Raw genomic sequence first — 18,935 nt, forward strand, 5'->3', positions numbered from 1 at the left:
TTCCAACCTCTTACTTAGGGACCGGGTTTGTGAGAGGCTTGGACGAGAGTCCCGGCTGTGCTTGAGACGATAACGGTCCCTTGCTGCCAGTTCTCTCTCCAAGTTTTGCACTCTATGTTTGTGCTCTTGCATGATCCGAGAGATGTCGCTGCCAGTACCACCAAATGGGCGTTTCTCGGGAGATTGGGCGTGGGTGTCGCCTTGGCGAGACGGGGATCTTGGATGTTCCTGCGAGATCCCCGAACTCACCCTGCTACGAAGGCGGGCTCCTCCCTCCGCTCGTACCTCCTCCGTATGAGGGATAAGGTCCAAAGTCGCGTCAGGTCCCCACGATGGGTGCTAATGTTCGGTTGCTCGGAGGAGTGGTGGATTGGATGGTTGTCGAGTTGTGAGCAACAGGTTGAATGAGGGGGTGTCTGGACCTGAACACGAGCTCCGCGAGAAATGGGGTTATCCCGATCGTCAGTGGGTCGACAGGTGGGGCCACCTGTAAGGACACTTCGATGCCAAAGTAAGCGTCCGTACGATGATGCGGCAAATTAGGGTAAAAATGACGTACCTCTGGAGAGGGGTAGGTCCCTCCCCATTTATACCTTGTACTCGGGTGAGCCTTTTGTCGTGAACCCGTCCATCTAAAAGCTTCTGCCAACTATCGAAGTCTTCATCAAGGAGTGAGGTGACGCACGAGTCTCCTTGGTGTTTGGGTCGATAGTCCGTAGGATAAACCCCAACCCTTATTGGGCTGGGCCGAAACAAAATTGATTAAAAAATCTAAAAATTTTATAAACTATTATATTTTTATTAAATAATAATAATAATTAATTAATTTAATCTTTTTCTCTATCAAAATTTAACATAAGAATTAATTTATCTAAATAAAAAAAGAATTAAAATTGCAGAAGTCATGGTTTGGAATTTGGAATATTTTGGATATTACTCCCTATCGGTTCTTGATTCTTGAATCGTGACCGCTTTCGACTGTCCTTCGCGGGGACTAATTGCTTTGAGCTACCTGGTAGTGTGGCAGAGTCAGAGAACTTTCAAAATGGTGAATCGACGCTTCTCTCGGGTGGCCACCAGCGATGACGACGAAGACGATCGTCCCAAGCAGCTGCGCAAGAGGAAGCGCATGAAGCTTCTCGAGGAGGAGGAAGAAGAAGAAGAAGACGAGGAAGAGGAAGAGGAAGAGGAAGAGGAAGAGGAAGATGATTACGACAGCGACGATGACAACACCTCCCAACATAGTAAGAGGAAGAATAAGAAGAAGAAGAATAATGAGGGCAGAGGGAAAGACAAGGCCAAGGAAGCAGAAAAGGCGGCGGAGGAGTCACCTCAGGAGGACGCTAAACCCCTCGGCGATCCCATTAGGGTTTCCGGAAAGGGAAGAGGTCGGAAGAAGCATTACCAATCCTTCGAATTCGATGGCAATCAATATACACTCGTATGTTTCTAACAATTGTCATTTAGGTCATAATTTCAATGCTTCTGCTTCTTCAATTGATCCTGCAAATCGTTGTTTTTTTCTGCAGGAGGACCCTGTACTTCTCGTGCCCGAGGAAACAGACCAAAAGCCCTATGTTGCAATTATTAAGGTGAATTCAATTCCCTTGCCAATTTCGTTCTTTCATTCGTTTTACAGTTATTTATTTCTTTTCATTTCTGACATAATATCTGAGCTTTATTACCCGATTCTGATGAAGAAATAGTGAATTGTAATATTTGGTTAGACTGAGATGGGGAAGCTCATGACACAACCCCGTATCCCCCTATCGCGATACATGAATTGCACTTTTTATTCATGGAATTCCAGTTTTCATCTTCTGATTTTATTTCTTGATTTTTCTTTTCTGCTGTTAGGACATCACACTTACCTGCAATGGCAGCATGATGGTGACAGGGCAGTGGTTTTATCGTCCCGAAGAAGCATCACAACAGGAAGGTGGACATTGGCAATCACAAGACACAAGGGAGCTGTTTTATAGTTTTCACCGCGATGATGTTCCTGCTGAGTCTGTCATGCATAAGTGTGTGGTGCATTTTATTCCACTGCACAAGCAGCTTCCGAATCGGAAGGAGCATCCGGGGTTTATTGTGCAGAAGGTATATGACACTGTTGAAAGAAAACTCTGGAGGCTAACGGACAAGGACTATGAGGATGTTAAACAGCAAGAACTTGATGAGCTAGTACAGAAAACTCTACAACGTATCGGTAAACTGCTTGACATCGAGCCTTCAGAAGCATCTGCTGATCAGGAAGATTTGACAAAAAATAAAAGGAACACAAGGACAAAGAGTACTTCACCTCATGATGTTTCCGGGAAGGATGACGGAAATCCAAAGGGCGACCAACTTCTGAAGCCTGAAACACTAGGGAATTGTGTAAACAATGCCTCAGAGTATTATCGTATATTAGTGAAGTTTGATGTGCTAACCGGAAACACTCACCGTGATAAATGGTTGGAGAAGTTGCTTGGGCACGTTCATTACATGTGTAAATCTGATGACAGCATTAAAAGGGATGACAAAAGATTGGAGAATGTCAATTCTGATGAAATTAACAATAAAAATCCAGAATCAGCAAATGACCTTCAAGACACGGGCCAGAAGGTATTAGAAAGATATATTATTTAGTGGCTATTATCAGCTAATCATTTTCTTTTATTGTTCTCTCGATTTCCCTCTCTTTGTGGGTTATATGGATTTTATATTTGTTTCTTTCTCACTGTACAGAGTTCCAAGTCTTTTGTCTGGCCAGATACTGCTGTTACAGCCATAGTTGCACTTGAAAAAGCTTCAAATGACGCCTTTTCATCGGATTTCCAGAAGTACAATAAAAAGATACGGCAATTAGATTATAATATCCATGTTAGAACCTGACCTTATGCATATAAATATGATACACGCATAATATTATAATTATCTTCTTTTGTTTTTCCAATAAATAACATACATGTCACTGCTACTACAAGTTACAGTGGCCATTTTGTATTTCTATTGTTTTGCGTATACTCTCTCTTACAATGAGGATCTAGGAGGCTAAAATTCAGATATAAAAGTTTTATCTCATAATCATTGTAAAGAAAGGAAAAAACCAGTCGGCTATAGTGAATTCTTATACATTATTTATTCTGTTTTCTCTTGGGTTCTTTGCAGAATAATGCACTGCTAGCACGCCGCTTATTAAATGGAGAGCTGGAACCGGCAAAAATAGTAAATATGGCACCAAATGAATTGAAGGTATGATATCTGTTGTGACTTTTAGTTTAACCAAAGTGAAAATGGATCTTTTCAGTTGTCTGCTTACTATTCCAGGACTATGCCTGATTTACACAGCATCATGGTGGTTTTTCCTTTAAAAGAAATGGAAAATAAAATAGCCAATCATCTCTATTCAACCTTTAGTAGTGCTCTTCAGCATATTTTCTCATATCTCTTCATCTTATTTCAATAATCACGTGTACTTGTGGCTTAAAGTTTTATCAAAGTTACAGTGGTACTATCTTTGTTTCTTATAATATACAAGAAGCTGTAACTTTTTTGGGGTTCAAAGCTCTCCTCTCCTGTCTTTTAGTAGATAATGGGATGGAACATGTGGATCATTTTATGGGGAAAAAAGTGGGGATGGTTTGTTGGAAACAATTGTTTGAACATAATTCAAATGCTGATGGAAAATTTAAGTTTCTTTCCGTAGGTTATATGCATTGGCTTACATACAGTATTATGATTATAATTCATTGTATAAGAACTTTTAGCATTTTGGGAAATCATTAGATAGAAATTTTAGACCTCATCAGTGCTTGCTACGTTATTGTTACAAAGTCTCAAGTGTTAGTTAATATCGGAATTTACTTCCAAATCTGACCTTTACATGGTTAAAAAGAGAGGGGGAAAAACACCTAAAAATGATCTGGCTTTTCAAATATGCTTTATATTATTCAGACACTGTATATGGTGATTATTAAGACACTACACTACTTGATTGTATGGTTTGTTGTGGCTATCTGCCAAATTTATGAACGTCAGGAGGCTATTACTGCTGAAGAAAAGGCCAAGGAAGAACCTGATGAATCACAACTCATACAGGTCATCATTTCTTGACAACTATTTTATTTGTCCTTTTTATGTGGAGATATCATCTGACTTCAGCTCTGCCCCTCCTGAAACAGATGACAGATGCCCGGTGCCAAAGATGTATGGAATTGAAGGTGGGCTTGAGGGAAATTATCCATGCTGGACACGGTGACAGATATCAGGTTTGCATCTTTTCTACTTTAGTCCAGAATTCCTAAATTGCCTTCTGCATCTTTATAGCTTGGGTTGATTGCTGCTGTCTTGCCTATTCAGCTTGAATGTGTTGCCTGTGGAAATTCCTGGTATGCCTCCCGGGATGAGGCTTCTTTGCTGACAATAGATGCACCAGTTTCAAAGAAAAGTCTAATGACAGCACCATCGAGCACTTCTAAAATTGAAGATGAAGAGAAGAAGCTGAAAAGCCCCCATGAGTCTGAAAAGTTAGCCCCTGAAAAAAAGAAAGCAAGTGAAGCTTGTGTACCTGAATCGGATGCCCAGAAATCATTTGGCAAGTCCGGGAATGATGACAATATTGAGACAACAAAACATGTTGATTAGGAATATTTGGTCCTGTCTGTGTAGTCTTTAGCCTTTATCAGATGTTTTTTGTTTTTTGTTTAACATTGTTGTGTACAGTTCTCTTCCAGTTTGACGGCATACAACACAAGGGACTCTTTTTGTGCATAGCTTTCAATAAGCTAAAATGTTACCTCACAGGCTCATATAGTGTCATACATCATATAGGATAGTCTCACATCATAGCAGGAGATTATATGACTATGACTTTTGTTTTGTAAGTGGATATGGCTAGATGCTCCATGGGAAAACCATGCGCTTTTGAGTTGACGTCGTAGAATTACTAGCCACACTAGATTATTAATACTACAAAATTATTTAAAACCAGTGAATCAGTAATAAGAATATCTCATTATCATTTTTCGTAATCAATCTTCTCCCAATTGAAGAAATTTTTGATGGTCCGAGTTCAGGATTCGGTGAGTTGGATGTGGGCGACAGTCATTGATTTCGCTAATAGAACCACACCAGTCCAGTAAAACTCTCTTTTTCCCACCAAATTTTCCTTGTCGTTGTTCTGATTTTAGTCCATTTTACATTTTTACCCTCCTCCCTTTCCCGAAATCTTCTTTTCAGAAACACTTGGAAGTTGGAACCAATCACAATAATTGTTTGACCAATCTATCTCGATCTCTATCACTAATTTCACTATCACCATGACCAACCCTTATTCCCCAAATAAAAGGTTAGAACCGCTCTTTAGGAGGACTGGTGAGTAATAAGTTTCACGTAATTGGACGGTGGATCTGATTCTAAATTCGACAGTACTCATCTCTGTTCTTATTTTGGATTATTATTGTTTTCAGTTAGAGATAATGACTCCTTCTACCGGAAAAAAGAAGAAATAATGACTCCATCCAATGCCATTACGCACATAAATTAAATGATTATTTTTCAACCGACAGACGTAGCAAATTATTATTGTCACATGCGCAGTGCAGTCGTAGTACTAGACTCTAGTAATTTAGAACTTTATGGATTTCGGCGTTGATATGTATTTAACGTTGACACAATGATATGTTTTGAGACAACCACTTCTGTAACTGATCATGCCTAATCGGAATCTTAACTTACACAATTACCCTTTATTCACAGCAAGCCAAGGTTGTCTCTTTATGGTGTGACTTGTCTTTTTGATGCCTTGGGGGTTGCTATTGCATCTTGATTGCTTTGGATCACTGGTCCCACACGATGAGCGAGACACAAATAAAGGCAAAATAATAATAACAATTAATTAATAATTATAAAGTGAACCGGAGACGGAGAGAGAGCATAACATATGATGGTTGCTTTAAGGACATGATCTCTTTTTAGCAGAGACATGTACACAGCATTATCAGCCTCCTGTCTCTTCTTTCTCTCTCTCTCTCTGAAACTGAAATGTGAATTCTTCCCTTTCTTACATTCTCTCTCTTAGTTTTGATTTCTGTCTCCAAGTTCACTTTTTTGTCACCATTAATCATCAATCATCATACTTTACTTCTTCCCCTTCTTCTGTAGTGCTACCGGTGATCCAATTTCAACTGTAGCTGCTTCCTTTAAGCTTCTTCACTCTCTCTTTAGAAATTCTTATATTTTCCAATGGGCCATCATTAATGAATTGTTATCACAGGTTTTTCTTCCTTCTTAACTTTCTGCTTAAGCTTTTGAGATTATGATTGCGTGTAGATGATGCTTTATTTTTTCCCCTCTCTTTTTCTCTCCTTCATTTATCAATGATATACTCCACTGTGGTCTTTCCTTTTTCCAGTGTTTTATTATTCCCATTTTCTTTTCTTTTATGCTGTTATGGTTTGGTTTCAAATTCTGCTGAGCTTCATAGAGATCATGCTGTATTGTTTGTACCTTTTGCAATTGCTTGAGCAACAGTCCATCCAGTAATGGTTGTTTGTAAGGTCACAATTTCAATTGCAAATTACATGTTTCAGAAGAGTGTGGATTTCTGTTTTGCAATGTAGGTACCGTTCATTTCCTGCAATTCTGTGAACTATTGCTTTCTACTTCAATATTGTGTGAATTTCATCTGTTCAAATCAATAATTAGGAGCAGGAGCAGAACCATGTTGATTGCGAAGCTGAGTACACTTTGATTAGTTTGCTTATTGCAATAGCATCTAAATCTTGTTTAATGATAGATTGCATGCAGCAATGTGTCAAATGCAGTAGGATCTATATCTCTTGCAAATAACTAATTTCTTCATGCCCCCTCTTTTTTTTTCTTTACTGAATAGTGTTGCCGGATCCTAAATTTATCAATGAGACAAGAGTTGGAGTTCGATCTCAATGACAAGTCTTCGGCGGATCTGAGCCCCAATACTGTTCTTCTATCTCCTCAATATTCTTTGAATGTGAAGAAAATATATAAAAAAGGAAAAGCTATTGGGAAAGATGAGTTTTTGAAACTAAAAGAGGACTTTGCCCAGATCAAATTTGCTCAATTCCACAATTCTTCGTACAACAAACTTCCCTGTAGATCTCATGGATTGGAAGGTAATGTAGGAGGGAGAGGAGGCTCCATTCTAAAGAAAATGGACACCATGGAGGGAAGGAAAAAGATAGAAATTTCATGTCGGAGTAGTGATGCCTCTTTTTCAGGTAGCATTGTTGATTCTTTATGTAGCTCAGATGATGAACCTTCTGAAATATCTCAGAATTCGAATGTGGCTTCACCATCTGTTTCGGCATCCTGGGCTTCTATGGAGTGCAACTCTCCAGAAATATTTATTGACTTCATAAATCCAGATGTTTGGGCTAGAAACTCTAGTGCAGTTGAAGGGGTAGATTCTATGTATTCAAAGGTAAGAAGTGATAATAAGGTTGCTTGTTCTACAATTAATGGTGATTCTCCTCTTCCGAAAGACACATTTGAGGCATTGCACAAATACCATAGTGCTATGGTTGAAGTTGCTGACTTTCCATATCCACTACAAAGTGATTGCTCATCTAGAGGTAACCCAAAACCGCCATTCAGCCCTGTCGGTAAAAGGCTGAATTCATTTGCGAAGTCAAAATCTCCGCAAAGTCCAGCCAGCCATATGCTAGAAGATACTAAGGTGAAATTGCCTGGGACTACTACTTTAACAAGAAACAGGACTTACCAGAAATCTCTGCTGAATGACTTCTCCAACGCCGCAAAACATGCTGACATTGTTTCTGAGTTTATAAGAAGAGATATTAAGTATTCAGGCCTAGCATGTTCACCGGTTCATCTGCACGGTAATCTGAGGTTGAAAATTAAGCAAGGGCTGCCAACTTTTGAGTTTAAGGTGAAATGCCCTGAAGATGTCTTTGTAGCAAAGCCTTGGAGAGCAGGTAATACTTCCAACTGGGTATATACCTTCCATTCCATCAATAGTAGAAAGAAAAGCGATGCCTCAGGTTTGAAGTCCCATGATTGTGACAAATATCCATCAATAGTAGCACAGATGTTAGTTTCATGTAATTTATGTTCAAAATTAGAAGGTGGAGTATTGGACAATTCGATGGTGACAGAATTTGTGTTGTATGATCTAATGCACTCAAGAAGAAGTGTTTCATGTAAAAAGAAGTCTAACACTGAGCAAGATGCTTCTAAAATGCTAAAAGCTTGCCGGGTAGGAGCAAAGGGAGAAACTCTCATGGTAGATGAGAAGAGTCTGGCTAGTAAAAACAAGCTTCCAACAAGCAATGTTGATTTTGATGAATCAAATTCATGTCCATTGTCATCCGCAGAATTGCATCCGAACCTTGAAATTGCTTCTATTCGTTTGCAAATTCCATTGGATAAGAGAAAAAGCTTGAAATACAAAAGAAAGGATATGAGAGAGGCTAACTCGTTTTCCAAACTAAGTGATGTCTCTTCAGTTGTAGAGCACTGTAGAAAAAGCTTCCACAACAGGAAAATGCAGGAACAAGTGAAGGTGGTACTACCAACTGGCATTCATGGTTTGCCGAGTGGCGAAAACCTTGGTCCCTCATCATTACTTGATCGATGGAAACATGGTGGAGGTTGCGACTGTGGTGGCTGGGACATGGCCTGTCCCCTTATTCTTTTAGGCAATCCTAGTATTCAGTTTGCTGAAGACCAGCCCCTCATAAAGGATTATCAACCACTGCAACTTTTTCTTCAGGTAAATAGTTCTATAATTTAACTACTTCATACTTAATTGTATATGCTTTCTCATTCACTGATCAAATCTCATTAAGATGTAATTACAAAAAATACCTTCCTTTTCTATCATTATGTTTTGGTCATTAAGATCTCCAGTTTCTTATTTTCATGTTTTCTTTTTTCCCGAAGAAGATTGATGCCTTTTTATTGGAAACTGCATAACATAAGCCAGTGCAAAGTTTCAAGGTCCTCAAGTTTAGTGCAATTAGTTCCAACTTATTACTTGTATGCTTAGCAACCATTTTGCTACTATAAGATAGAATACACCCAGATTAGGATAAAAATTAAAAAGAGCAAACAGACACTCACTCTATGATTGGAAAATTAATTGATTTAATGAGACATGAAAATGTACAACTTGCTTCATTTACAATGTTGTCATTATTACATTTTAGCAAATATCTGATTTTTTTTCATTTTGTGCATACTTTATAGGGAGCCAAGGAAAATACTCCTACCTTTAGCATGAGCAGAGTTGAAGAGGGTGAATATACAGTTGATTTCCATGCTCGGTTATCCCCGTTACAAGCCTTCTCCGTTTGTGTCGCCATTTTGCATGGCACTTCCACTTGTAGCCTTGCACGGAGGGAGAAAAACCAGCCATTATCTCAATGTAATTCACTGGAAATGCTAATGAGGGAGGAAGCAGAGCTTTTTATGCAATCAAAGGAGAAGAACAAGACCATGTCCAAGACTCACAAAGGGATTCCTCTACCTTATGTAACGATGCCACCCTTTTCTCCTGTTGCACGAGTATAACAGAAATGGGAGCTACAGATTCTACATTTCTTCTTCTAAAGTATAGAGAGATTTAGAGACAGAACAGAATGCACTGCTCCATGGGAGAAATTGAATTATTCTTTGTAGTAACTTAGTTTTATTTATTCTATAGTCTGTAAAATGTAAATGGAATAGAGTTATAAATAATTAATTTTGTCCACAAACTTGTATTGTAATGCGATAGTTAGAACTTCGAAGGGGGAAAATGTGAAAATAGTAACCATTTCTCTTGTAAATAATGTCTGTAACGAAAAAGCATGACATGTTTGCAACAAAAATAAAACTCCAACGCCGTTGCCGGGGATCGAACCCGGGTCACCCGCGTGACAGGCGAGAATACTCACCACTATACTACAACGACTTTGTTGATTACTGAATTCGAAATTTTATATTTGATAAATAAACTTCTAGGTTTATAATAAAATACTAACATTCGGAATTTCAAGAATGAGTCGAGTTCTGACCTCAAAATAAAAGGAGGAAAAGATCAGAAATGAGTGAGAGAGAAAGATGAAGCAACTACTATGGAGTGTGTGTGACTGTGTGCTTTGAACTTTGACGGTTAGGTAGTGTTATATTAAGTTACTATTAATTTAATAGGATTGAATCTATCGTAATATGTTGAGTTAAATAGTTACAGCATATGAGAAAGAAGCAGTCAACTGATGCGAGTTAGTGGACTGCATCAAAATTCAAAAGGCTCTGTTTCGTACTCTGCTCTGTTCAGCTCATTTCTCTCCTCACATTTTTTCTTCTGCCACTCTATCATGTTCTATACTATTACCACACGTTTATATAAAATACCAAATTGTTCAACAATTGTACTTTTTTTTTTTTAACTTGAGCTGTGGCTGTAGTTGAGAACTGTTATATAACAATTTAGTCAAAAATGTTAAATCATAAAGACAACTCTATGGGAGTGGTCACTATTTTGAAAACAAGTATAAATGTGTAATGAACTAATCCAAACATATAATCAAGTTTTAATTTAATTATTTCATTCACATAAATGACTGCACGCTGAGCTGGTGGGTGCTATGAATGAATTGGAGTCTCAGAAACAACACAGAAAACAAAACATTTTCAAGCACAGAAGGCCACATGATCATTCAACTTTTTCCTCCAATAAATTATTTTAGTTTCTTGAAGCCCATCATTGGACTGTCACATCCTTCCATTGTTGTTCTCTTGTCTGTGTTGAAAGTGCATATATAGTTACAACATGTATGAGGGAAGCGAACCAGTATTCTCCCGTTTCTAATCATATCAAACATTGAACACTTTTGTGGAAGGAAAGAAGGAAAGAAGTGTTTGTATTTGAACTTTGGAGATTGTGTTGTAGGTCCCACCTCTTTGGACTTTTCCGGTCTCTCATCCGTACACTACAATACTTGAGTACATTTTGATGATTCTACTCTCCCCAACTTGCAATTTCCCATCATTATTAATATTATTAATTTATTATTACACCACTACCTCCAATATTTCCAATCCCATTGGAATTTCTTAAAGTGAGTGCCTTTATCATATACAAGTTGACCATCTGTTTTATTTTGATGTGCATAGCATCCTCATAGAACAAGTCTTCCACACAAAACTGTTTCTCTTTTGAGTATTGAGTCTTAGTCAATACTCAATATGTTTAGTGTTGCATTGCATTTCATAGATGGTGAAGTCTGATTGGAGGTTCATGAATCAAGAAACTCAACTACACTTTTATTATTTGGAAAATATTATACATTCTAAAAAAATCAATTAAATAAGATTGTTCTTGGAAGGAGTCAAAGAAATCTCTTCCCTTCTGAGAAAAAAAGTGCATTTAAGGTGTGTTACTAGCTTCCAAAACCAGAAAATGGTGCCGGAGAAGGTGAAGAAACAGCTTGCTTTAGCTGTGAGAAGCATTCAATGGAGCTATGCAATCTTTTGGTCTAGCTCACCTACCCAACCAGGGTATTACATAAGAAACCTCCAATTCTGATTTTCCTGATAGATGTTGCTACATAAAGTTCAAAGCTAGTTTGTTTTTATGCTTCTTTTATTCTCTGCAAATTTTGCAGGGTGTTGAGCTGGGGTGAAGGTTATTACAATGGAGACATCAAAACTAGAAAGACAAGCCAAGTGGCAGAACATAACTCTGATCAAATAATAAGCTTACAGAGAAGTGAGCAGCTGCGAGAGCTATACTCGTCCCTTGCAGACTCGAAATCCTGCTCGCAGACGAAAAGGCCATCGGCGGCACTGTCCCCTGAAGATCTCACAGATACTGAGTGGTTCTACTTGGTTTGCATGTCCTTTGTGTTCAACATTGGCCAAGGGTAACATTTTTCTAAGCATATCTTGTCTTAGTTTTGGATTCCTAGTTGTTTTGAAGATAATAGTTGATAACTGTTAGATATAATTTAATAATACATGTCAAATCATCTAACAATTCTCACCTATTGTCTTCACAAAAAGATTACTTCATAAAAGTGGTCACATTTCTATGTACATATTTTTAGTTTACCTGGAAGATCATTGGCATATGGTCAACCTATTTGGTTGTGCAATGCTCATTCTGCTGATAATGGTGTTTTCTGTCGCTCATTACTTGCTAAGGTAAGATTATGTTTCTTGGATTTGTTTGTTACTATACTAGTTATATGCCTTTCTTGGAATGACACTTGATAATTGTGTTTTTTTCTCTTTCTGGTTCTTGTTCTGTAACCATGCTTTCAACGATGGTCTCTTCCCATGATCAGAGTGCATCCATTCAGGTACCATCCTCATTTTGATTTTTACCTAACAGTTACTTGAGGAGAAAAATTCCCATTAACTTTGTGTTGATAAGATTCTATAGTACCTATGAGTTGGTACCTAAATTTTGTCTAACTTATTTTTTTGTAGTAAATTTTGATATTTTAAAAATTATTTATTTTTATATGTTTTAAATTAAATATTAATTTTTAACCTTTTTTAGTAATAGGCACTACCTTTTAGACACCATAACATTCAACAAACATAAATAGATATTGACAATAATGTGCATTCTAAATATAGTAATCATGCTATATATGTCAATATTCCATGCTTTATAGTCCAATTAATTAAAATTGCTGACATGGTATCATTAAAAGAGAAAACATGATTTAAACTCAAAAGTTAGTATCAACTTTTATATAATAAAAATAGATTTACATATATATTGCTCTTTTTTGGTATTCCACGATATTTCTCGATCCGGCAAGTTAAGGACTAATTTGCTGCGGATCAGATCTCCATTTAAGGGTTTGCCACAAGACGAGATTCGAACCCTTGACACTTGTTTAAACAGACTAGTGAACTAACCACTAAACCAACCCAAGTTGGTTATATGCATATATGTATAGCTAATATTCCTAAAAGCTGAACGGTTTGAATTTCTTGATGAGTTCTAAGAATACGAAGATTGTCAAAACAAAATAGTTTCCACTTTAGTGTGAGAAAACTTACTTCATGCTTCTTTCAACTTTTCAGACAGTGGTGTGCTTTCCCTTTCTGGATGGGGTTATTGAGCTAGGTACAACTGATCCGGTAAGCTTTTCCTTAATTTTAATTATGTTGATTAGTTCATACTTTATCTAATAGTATGTGTTGGTTTGTCTATGAAACAAAATAAGTACATAACAGATGAACCTAATTGGATCAATTTTGCATGAAGGTCTCCGAAGACTATAGTCTTATTCAAGTGATAAGGAATTCTTTCTTGGACATTCTTGAAACCAACCTTCCAAATAATCCAGGAGCTAATTTGAACACAAGAAACAAGGAAGAAGGTGGTGTTGCTTGTGGAGAATTTGACCATAATGCTTATGGTCTTAAACTAACCCCAGAAGTAATAGGATATGAACTAATCAACATAACTTCTCCTACTACTAGTTCAAATGCATTACAAGCCAACCAACAAACAGATGGAAGAACAATGTTTCCAACTGAATTCAGCAACTGTTTCCATAACTCCAGGAATTCTAGTGATTGTTTGTCCGAAAATCATTGTGCACAGGACCTTCAACAATGCAATGATAACCCAAAAACAACCTTGGTGAATCTCGGAAGCGACGATAAGCATTATCAGAGGATACTCTCTGCCCTTCCAATACGCCCTGATGATGACCGGTTAATCATGAGAGTGCATCTTCGAAATTTTCGTGGGGAATCAAGCTTTGCCATTTGGAAGCAACTAGGATCAATGGATTGTCAAAGATCAAGAAGAGGAGGAACACCACAGAACTTGTTAAAGAAGGTATTGTTTGAAGTTCCTCTGATGCACATGGACGGATTGCTTGAGTCTCAAGAAAAGATCGGTTCCAAAGACAGAATGAGATTATTAGAGGTAGATGATGTTGGCATGAACCATGCTTTGTCAGAAAGAAAGAGAAGAGCAAAACTAAACGAAAGGTTTTTAACTCTAAGATCAATGGTTCCTACAATTAGTAAGGTGATTCATATATGATACTTGTTATTGTTCATTTGTTACAATTTAATAAATTAAACTAATTATTATAAGCATATAATGATGAGTTCTGCAGGATGACAAGGTTTCAATATTAGATGATGCCATGGAATACCTTAGAAAACTTGAGGAAAAGGTAAGGAAGTTAGAAGCTGAAAAGGATGTAACAGATTTGGATGGTATAGTAAGTACAAGAACATCTCAGGATATGGTGGAGAGGGCTTCTGATAACAATAGCAACAAGAATTCGAAATCGGTGTCAAACAAGAGGAGGGCTTGTGAGGCTGCTGGTGATGAAGAGATGAACAATTCAGAGATTGATGTTGGAATCTATGTGAGTGAGAGTGAAGTTGTGATTGAAATGAAGTGTCCTTGGAGAGAAGGACTTCTGCTGGAAACTGTGGAAGCACTTAGCAGCCTCCATTTAGATTGTCATTCACTTCAGTCATCAAAAGCTCATGGGACTCTCTATCTCACAATTAAATCTAAGGTAACAATTAAAGGTGTGTTTGGTTTATATTTTCATTTTCAGCGTTTCTGTTTTTAGAATTTTATGAAGAAAAACAGAAAATAATAACACAAACCAGATACACTCTAAGCATGTCGACATCTATGATCTATGTTTGTTACTTCATCAACTATAGCCTAAAATATCATGTTAGCACTTTTAACTTAAATTTAGTATATTTTGTTATCCACAGTTCAGAGGAGCAAATAATGTTGCACCAGTAAAAAGGATTAGACGCACACTCCAAAAAGCGGCTATGAAGAGTTGAATAATGTATTTACCTCGATTTAATTACATTTAGATTTATAGTAATGTCACATTCACAAGTGGTTGGAGATTTTGTAGGAAGATTTGTTCAGGTAAAATATAGTTTACTTGTTAGACATGCCATTTTGGTTTCTTAGTTATGTAACATGGACTTCTCTCCCTGACTCTCTCCATGCAGTTGCAAATTGGAAGGCTTATTATATTTTAGTAATTTTACTATAGTTTTGTATTTTTGCTAGTTTACCATTCAGCCTTGACCAATTGATACATATAATTAATGTTGGAATATTTACCTAAATTAGTTTTCAAAAAATCCTAAATCAGACGCATTAGTCTCCAATAAATTTTACTAGCTTCGTAGATCTCCAATAATTATTAGCGTCAGCCAAATTAGTTGATCTGTTATCTTATTCCATCAAATTCTAATTGTACTGTCTAATTTGACACATTAACTAAATGAGTTAGACATTAACTGACACATGGCTTGAAAAACAAATTAATCCATAATTGGACTATCTTCCAATTCACTCATTATAATTTTATCAATATAGAGATCATCTATATAATATTAAAAATTAGTATAAAAAAAATCATCATACCACAAAAATGGCATATTCCTTTTGTTCTTAAAAGAATCAATTTATACTTTTTCTATTATAGACAAAGCCTTCTTGTGATATTGATACTCATGTAGATAAGAGTGTGAATGGAATCTAACGTGCTCACGGAGTGTAACACTTCTATTAGACCGAATACTGATGTGACCATAAAAATAACAGTGAGCATTTAGCCAAAATAAATAAATCAATAAATAATATGACCATCTCTATCCCCTACATTTGTTGGTATATGTGAGAAATAGTATCTCCTTTTAATAAACTATTCACAATCACTCGACATGTTAAGACAATGAAACTGCAATCTGTATGTTACGTGCGTTAAGCAAACTGCAATCTGTTGTATGTGAAGAAAAGAGTCATAGAACCATAGAGGCATGTTGGGTGCGAAGTCCAAACCAAAGACGAGTGAAGGAGATGAATGCAGACCTCAATATCACGGGTCATATAATTAATCATTTTTTTTTATATAGAAACATTTGCTTTTTAATGAAATATTTCTTGAAAAATGATATAAACCTTTTATTAACTTGGATAAAAAAACCTTGGTTTAAATACATACACAATTTTGTATTTAATCAATGATAAAAACTCACGTACATTTTTTTTTATGTGAAATAAACAGTTAAAAACTGTCATAATTTAATTAAACATGGTAAATTATCTAATATTTTTTAACTATTAACTTTACGTAAAAATAAATGTACATAAGTCATCTTATTCTATAGAAAAAGCTTCACATATATCATTTACTGTTTTAGAAGATCAAAATTCCAAGCGGGATTCGGTTTCTTATAATTTATTTGTCACATAGCTTTGTCGTAATGTACAAGACTAGCCTTAACATAAGAGAAAAAAAAAAGATAAAACTGAGCATTTAGTGCCAAGTGACTCGACATAATTGCCTTACCATAAGAGAAAAAAAAGACAAAACTGAGCATTTAATGTCAAGTGGCTCAGCATAATTGTGATGTTCTTTTTTATCGAAGGTAAAGTCATTTTATTTCACTAGAAATAAATTTACAGTCCATATTTGGACACCAATTGAAAAATAGTATTGGAAATATTCCACCAAAAAACAATTAAACTTACAATAAGAAGAGTAAAGGTCTCAAGAGAGGAAGAGTACATCTCTAATCCTGAGGTTCATTGAAGACCCACAGAGCTTCTTCCGCAACTAGGAGGGGGACTTCTGTTTCCCTTCAAAAACAAATTCATTCATAGTCTTCCAATTCAACCAAGTTGTAATAGCTGCCACGTTCTTCTTCTTCTTTCCGTTAGTGTCACTGAACCGTTCAAGCAGTTTCAGCCATCACTGCCATGGGAGGTCCATGTGAGATGGAATAGGGAGGCCGCATGCATGCCAAGCTTCAACCGCGTCCGGGCAAGCCCAGAGACAATGGAAGACCGATTCTTCTTCACTGTGGCATCTTGGACAAATCGGTACTACTGTTTGAATTCTCTGCCCCAATTTCTGTTTCACAGGTAAACCCTCATGCATCACTTTCCACATAAAATTTTTAATCTTTAGTTGACATCTGAGTTTTTAAATGGCTGTCCATAATTCTTTCTTTCTGCAGTGTTCTGGAAAAAAATCTGTTGGAGGGTGAAAAAATTGAAAGGCCTCACCATAACTAGAGAAGCTACTGTATATGTTCCAGATTTTTCCTTCATCCAGGTAATTCTATCCTCCTCCTGGTGAATTATTGAATTTAGAATAGCATTTGTAATTGCTGGATTGAATGCCTCATGAATTAGTGTCTGGTTTCATGTTTTGTCTGGTAGCATCAAATTTAAGACCGATTCTAGTCTTTGACCCTCTGGGTTATTAGAATTAGGAGTAATTGCTTGAAAGTCTCTTAACCATAGGTCTTGCTGAATCTTAATCGTACTGCCTCTGCCAATTTTCCATAAAATTCCTTTTTCTATCACTTTTCAACCCTCCAAAATACTTTGCCAACCCCAAGATGGGTTGTTCCCGACCTCCGCATTTAAAAAATTTGAGAACTTAAAATATTAGCTCTTGTACACATTATAAATCAGAAAGTGTGGCTTAGTTATCAGTCTCCACCCCTTGCTTTACTAACATTGCAAGATTAAAGGCTTTAAGATCTTTGAAGTTAAGACCCCTTTGAGACTTAGGTCTACAAAAAATTTTCCATCCTATCTAGTGCATCCTTCTTTCCGAGCCTCGCTGTCCCCACCAAAATTGGAGCATGAGCTTTTGAATTTCATCAACCAGCGTCTCTGGCAGTTTAAAACAACTCAGAGTATAGATTGGAACTGCCGTTGCCACCGCCTTTATTAGTACTTCTCGGCCACTTGAAGATAGCAAGGCCCACTTCTAGTGCTGTAATTTATGTGTTACTTTATCCTTGATATACGAAAATGTAGCTCTCTTAGATCTATGAATAACCACTAGTAGCCCAAGATACTTGTTCTAGTTGCTAATGTGAGAGACATGTAAGATGTGAGATAGATGATCACGAATGCCCATAGAAGTATTTCTGCTGAAAAATACTGAGGATTTATCCAGATTCACTGCTTGACCGCTAATATCTTCATAAACCTGTATGATCCGAATCAGATTTTGACACTCTTCCTCTGTAGCTTTGCTGAATAAAATTGAGTCATTTGCGAAAAATAGATGGCTGACTTTAGGACACCTTTGATTAAGTCTCAAACCTGTAATCTCCAGTCTCTGTTCTCCTCTGTAGAGCAGATGGGACAACCCTTCTGCGCAAAATAAAAATAGATAGGGAAAAAGAGGGTCGCCTTGACGCAACCCTCTACATGGCTTAAAAAACTATGAGGCTGACCATCTACAACAACAGAGTATGAAACTGTCATCACCAGTTCCTGAATCCATTACATCCACGTCCTGCAAAAACCCAACTTCCTCATAACCTTCCAAAGGAAGCTCTACTCCACCTTGTCATACGCCTTACTCATGTCTAGTTTCAAAGCTAATTCATAATCACCGTATCTCTTATTCTTTAAAAAATGCATAAATTCATGAGCAATTAAAACGTTATCACTAATCAACCGCCTTTTAATAAAAGCACTCTGTGTGTCACTTATGATTCTATTCATCACAAATTGAAGCCTGTGCACTATAATCTTTGATAAGACTTTGTAAAAAACACTACTCAAGCTTATAGGTCGGATATGTTTCATGGATTTTGCGTTCGGATCCTTCGGAATAAGACAAATATGAGTGTGATTAAAGGATTTTAGGATTTTACCTCGTAAGAAAAAACTTCTAGCCGCCTGGAAAACATCTTCTTTAATCGTTTTCCAGAAAAATTGAAATAATTTAGTAGTAAATTCATCTTCTTCCGGCGCCAAAAAAACATTTGTAAAAAAAACAACAGCTTTCACTTCTTTTTCTGTGATCGGTCTAGCTAGTGCACGGTTAGTAGCAGCAGCATTGATTTTTGTTGGAATACCCTCAATTTTGGTTGTTGGCTCTCTTGGATTACTTGATTTAAAGAGCTAT

The 18,935-nt window shown here is 36.9% G+C and overlaps 3 protein-coding genes and 1 non-coding gene across 5 annotated transcripts; 3 read left to right on the forward strand and 1 right to left on the reverse strand.

Moving 5' to 3' along the window:
• Positions 1 to 884: 884 nt before the first annotated feature.
• LOC107640231 (ASI1-immunoprecipitated protein 3) lies at positions 885 to 4,923 on the forward strand. Its single transcript, XM_021123143.2, has 8 exons — positions 885 to 1,441; positions 1,530 to 1,592; positions 1,858 to 2,607; positions 2,731 to 2,865; positions 3,154 to 3,237; positions 4,024 to 4,083; positions 4,167 to 4,253; positions 4,345 to 4,923. Exons 1-8 carry the CDS (start codon positions 1,046 to 1,048, stop codon positions 4,627 to 4,629), a joined length of 1,860 nt encoding a protein of 619 aa, XP_020978802.1. The 5' UTR covers positions 885 to 1,045; the 3' UTR covers positions 4,630 to 4,923.
• A 995-nt stretch (positions 4,924 to 5,918) lies between these two features.
• On the forward strand, positions 5,919 to 9,740 carry LOC110271785 (uncharacterized). 2 transcript variants are annotated; one of them, XM_021123145.2, is made up of 3 exons: positions 5,919 to 6,259; positions 6,878 to 8,755; positions 9,232 to 9,740. In XM_021123145.2, the coding sequence occupies exons 2-3, from the start codon at positions 6,902 to 6,904 to the stop codon at positions 9,553 to 9,555; spliced, it is 2,178 nt and encodes a 725-aa protein (XP_020978804.1). In that variant the 5' UTR covers positions 5,919 to 6,259; positions 6,878 to 6,901; the 3' UTR covers positions 9,556 to 9,740. The 2 variants fall into 2 exon arrangements, with proteins under 2 accessions (XP_020978804.1, XP_020978805.1); XM_021123146.2 differs by having other exon boundaries at positions 5,928 to 6,259; positions 6,606 to 8,755.
• A 125-nt stretch (positions 9,741 to 9,865) lies between these two features.
• On the reverse strand, positions 9,866 to 9,937 carry TRNAD-GUC (transfer RNA aspartic acid (anticodon GUC)). The gene has a single exon. It is a non-coding gene; the product is annotated as a tRNA-Asp (tRNA).
• Positions 9,938 to 11,422: 1,485 nt separating this feature from the next.
• LOC107640232 (transcription factor EGL1-like) lies at positions 11,423 to 15,003 on the forward strand. The gene is made up of 8 exons (XM_016343775.3): positions 11,423 to 11,526; positions 11,634 to 11,891; positions 12,075 to 12,171; positions 12,315 to 12,329; positions 13,069 to 13,125; positions 13,253 to 14,029; positions 14,121 to 14,534; positions 14,746 to 15,003. Exons 1-8 carry the CDS (start codon positions 11,429 to 11,431, stop codon positions 14,818 to 14,820), a joined length of 1,791 nt encoding a protein of 596 aa, XP_016199261.1. The 5' UTR covers positions 11,423 to 11,428; the 3' UTR covers positions 14,821 to 15,003.
• Positions 15,004 to 18,935: the final 3,932 nt, after the last annotated feature.

The sequence above is a fragment of the Arachis ipaensis genome, chromosome B5 (assembly GCF_059453495.1).
Source record: "Arachis ipaensis isolate K30076 ecotype BB chromosome B5, ASM5945349v1, whole genome shotgun sequence".
NCBI classification, from domain to species: Eukaryota; Viridiplantae; Streptophyta; class Magnoliopsida; order Fabales; family Fabaceae; genus Arachis; species Arachis ipaensis.

Coding starts and splice junctions, on each gene's coding strand:
- LOC107640231 (XM_021123143.2), top strand. CDS start 1,046: ATGGTGAATCGACGCTTCTCTCGGGTGGCCACCAGCGATGACGACGAA. Junction 1,442..1,529: donor ATGGCAATCAATATACACTC/GTATGTTTCTAA, acceptor TTTTTTCTGCAG/GAGGACCCTGTACTTCTCGT. Junction 4,254..4,344: donor GACACGGTGACAGATATCAG/GTTTGCATCTTT, acceptor TTGCCTATTCAG/CTTGAATGTGTTGCCTGTGG.
- LOC107640232 (XM_016343775.3), top strand. CDS start 11,429: ATGGTGCCGGAGAAGGTGAAGAAACAGCTTGCTTTAGCTGTGAGAAGC. Junction 11,892..12,074: donor GTGTTCAACATTGGCCAAGG/GTAACATTTTTC, acceptor ACATATTTTTAG/TTTACCTGGAAGATCATTGG. Junction 13,126..13,252: donor AGCTAGGTACAACTGATCCG/GTAAGCTTTTCC, acceptor TTTTGCATGAAG/GTCTCCGAAGACTATAGTCT.
- LOC110271785 (XM_021123145.2), top strand. CDS start 6,902: ATGAGACAAGAGTTGGAGTTCGATCTCAATGACAAGTCTTCGGCGGAT. Junction 8,756..9,231: donor CACTGCAACTTTTTCTTCAG/GTAAATAGTTCT, acceptor CATACTTTATAG/GGAGCCAAGGAAAATACTCC.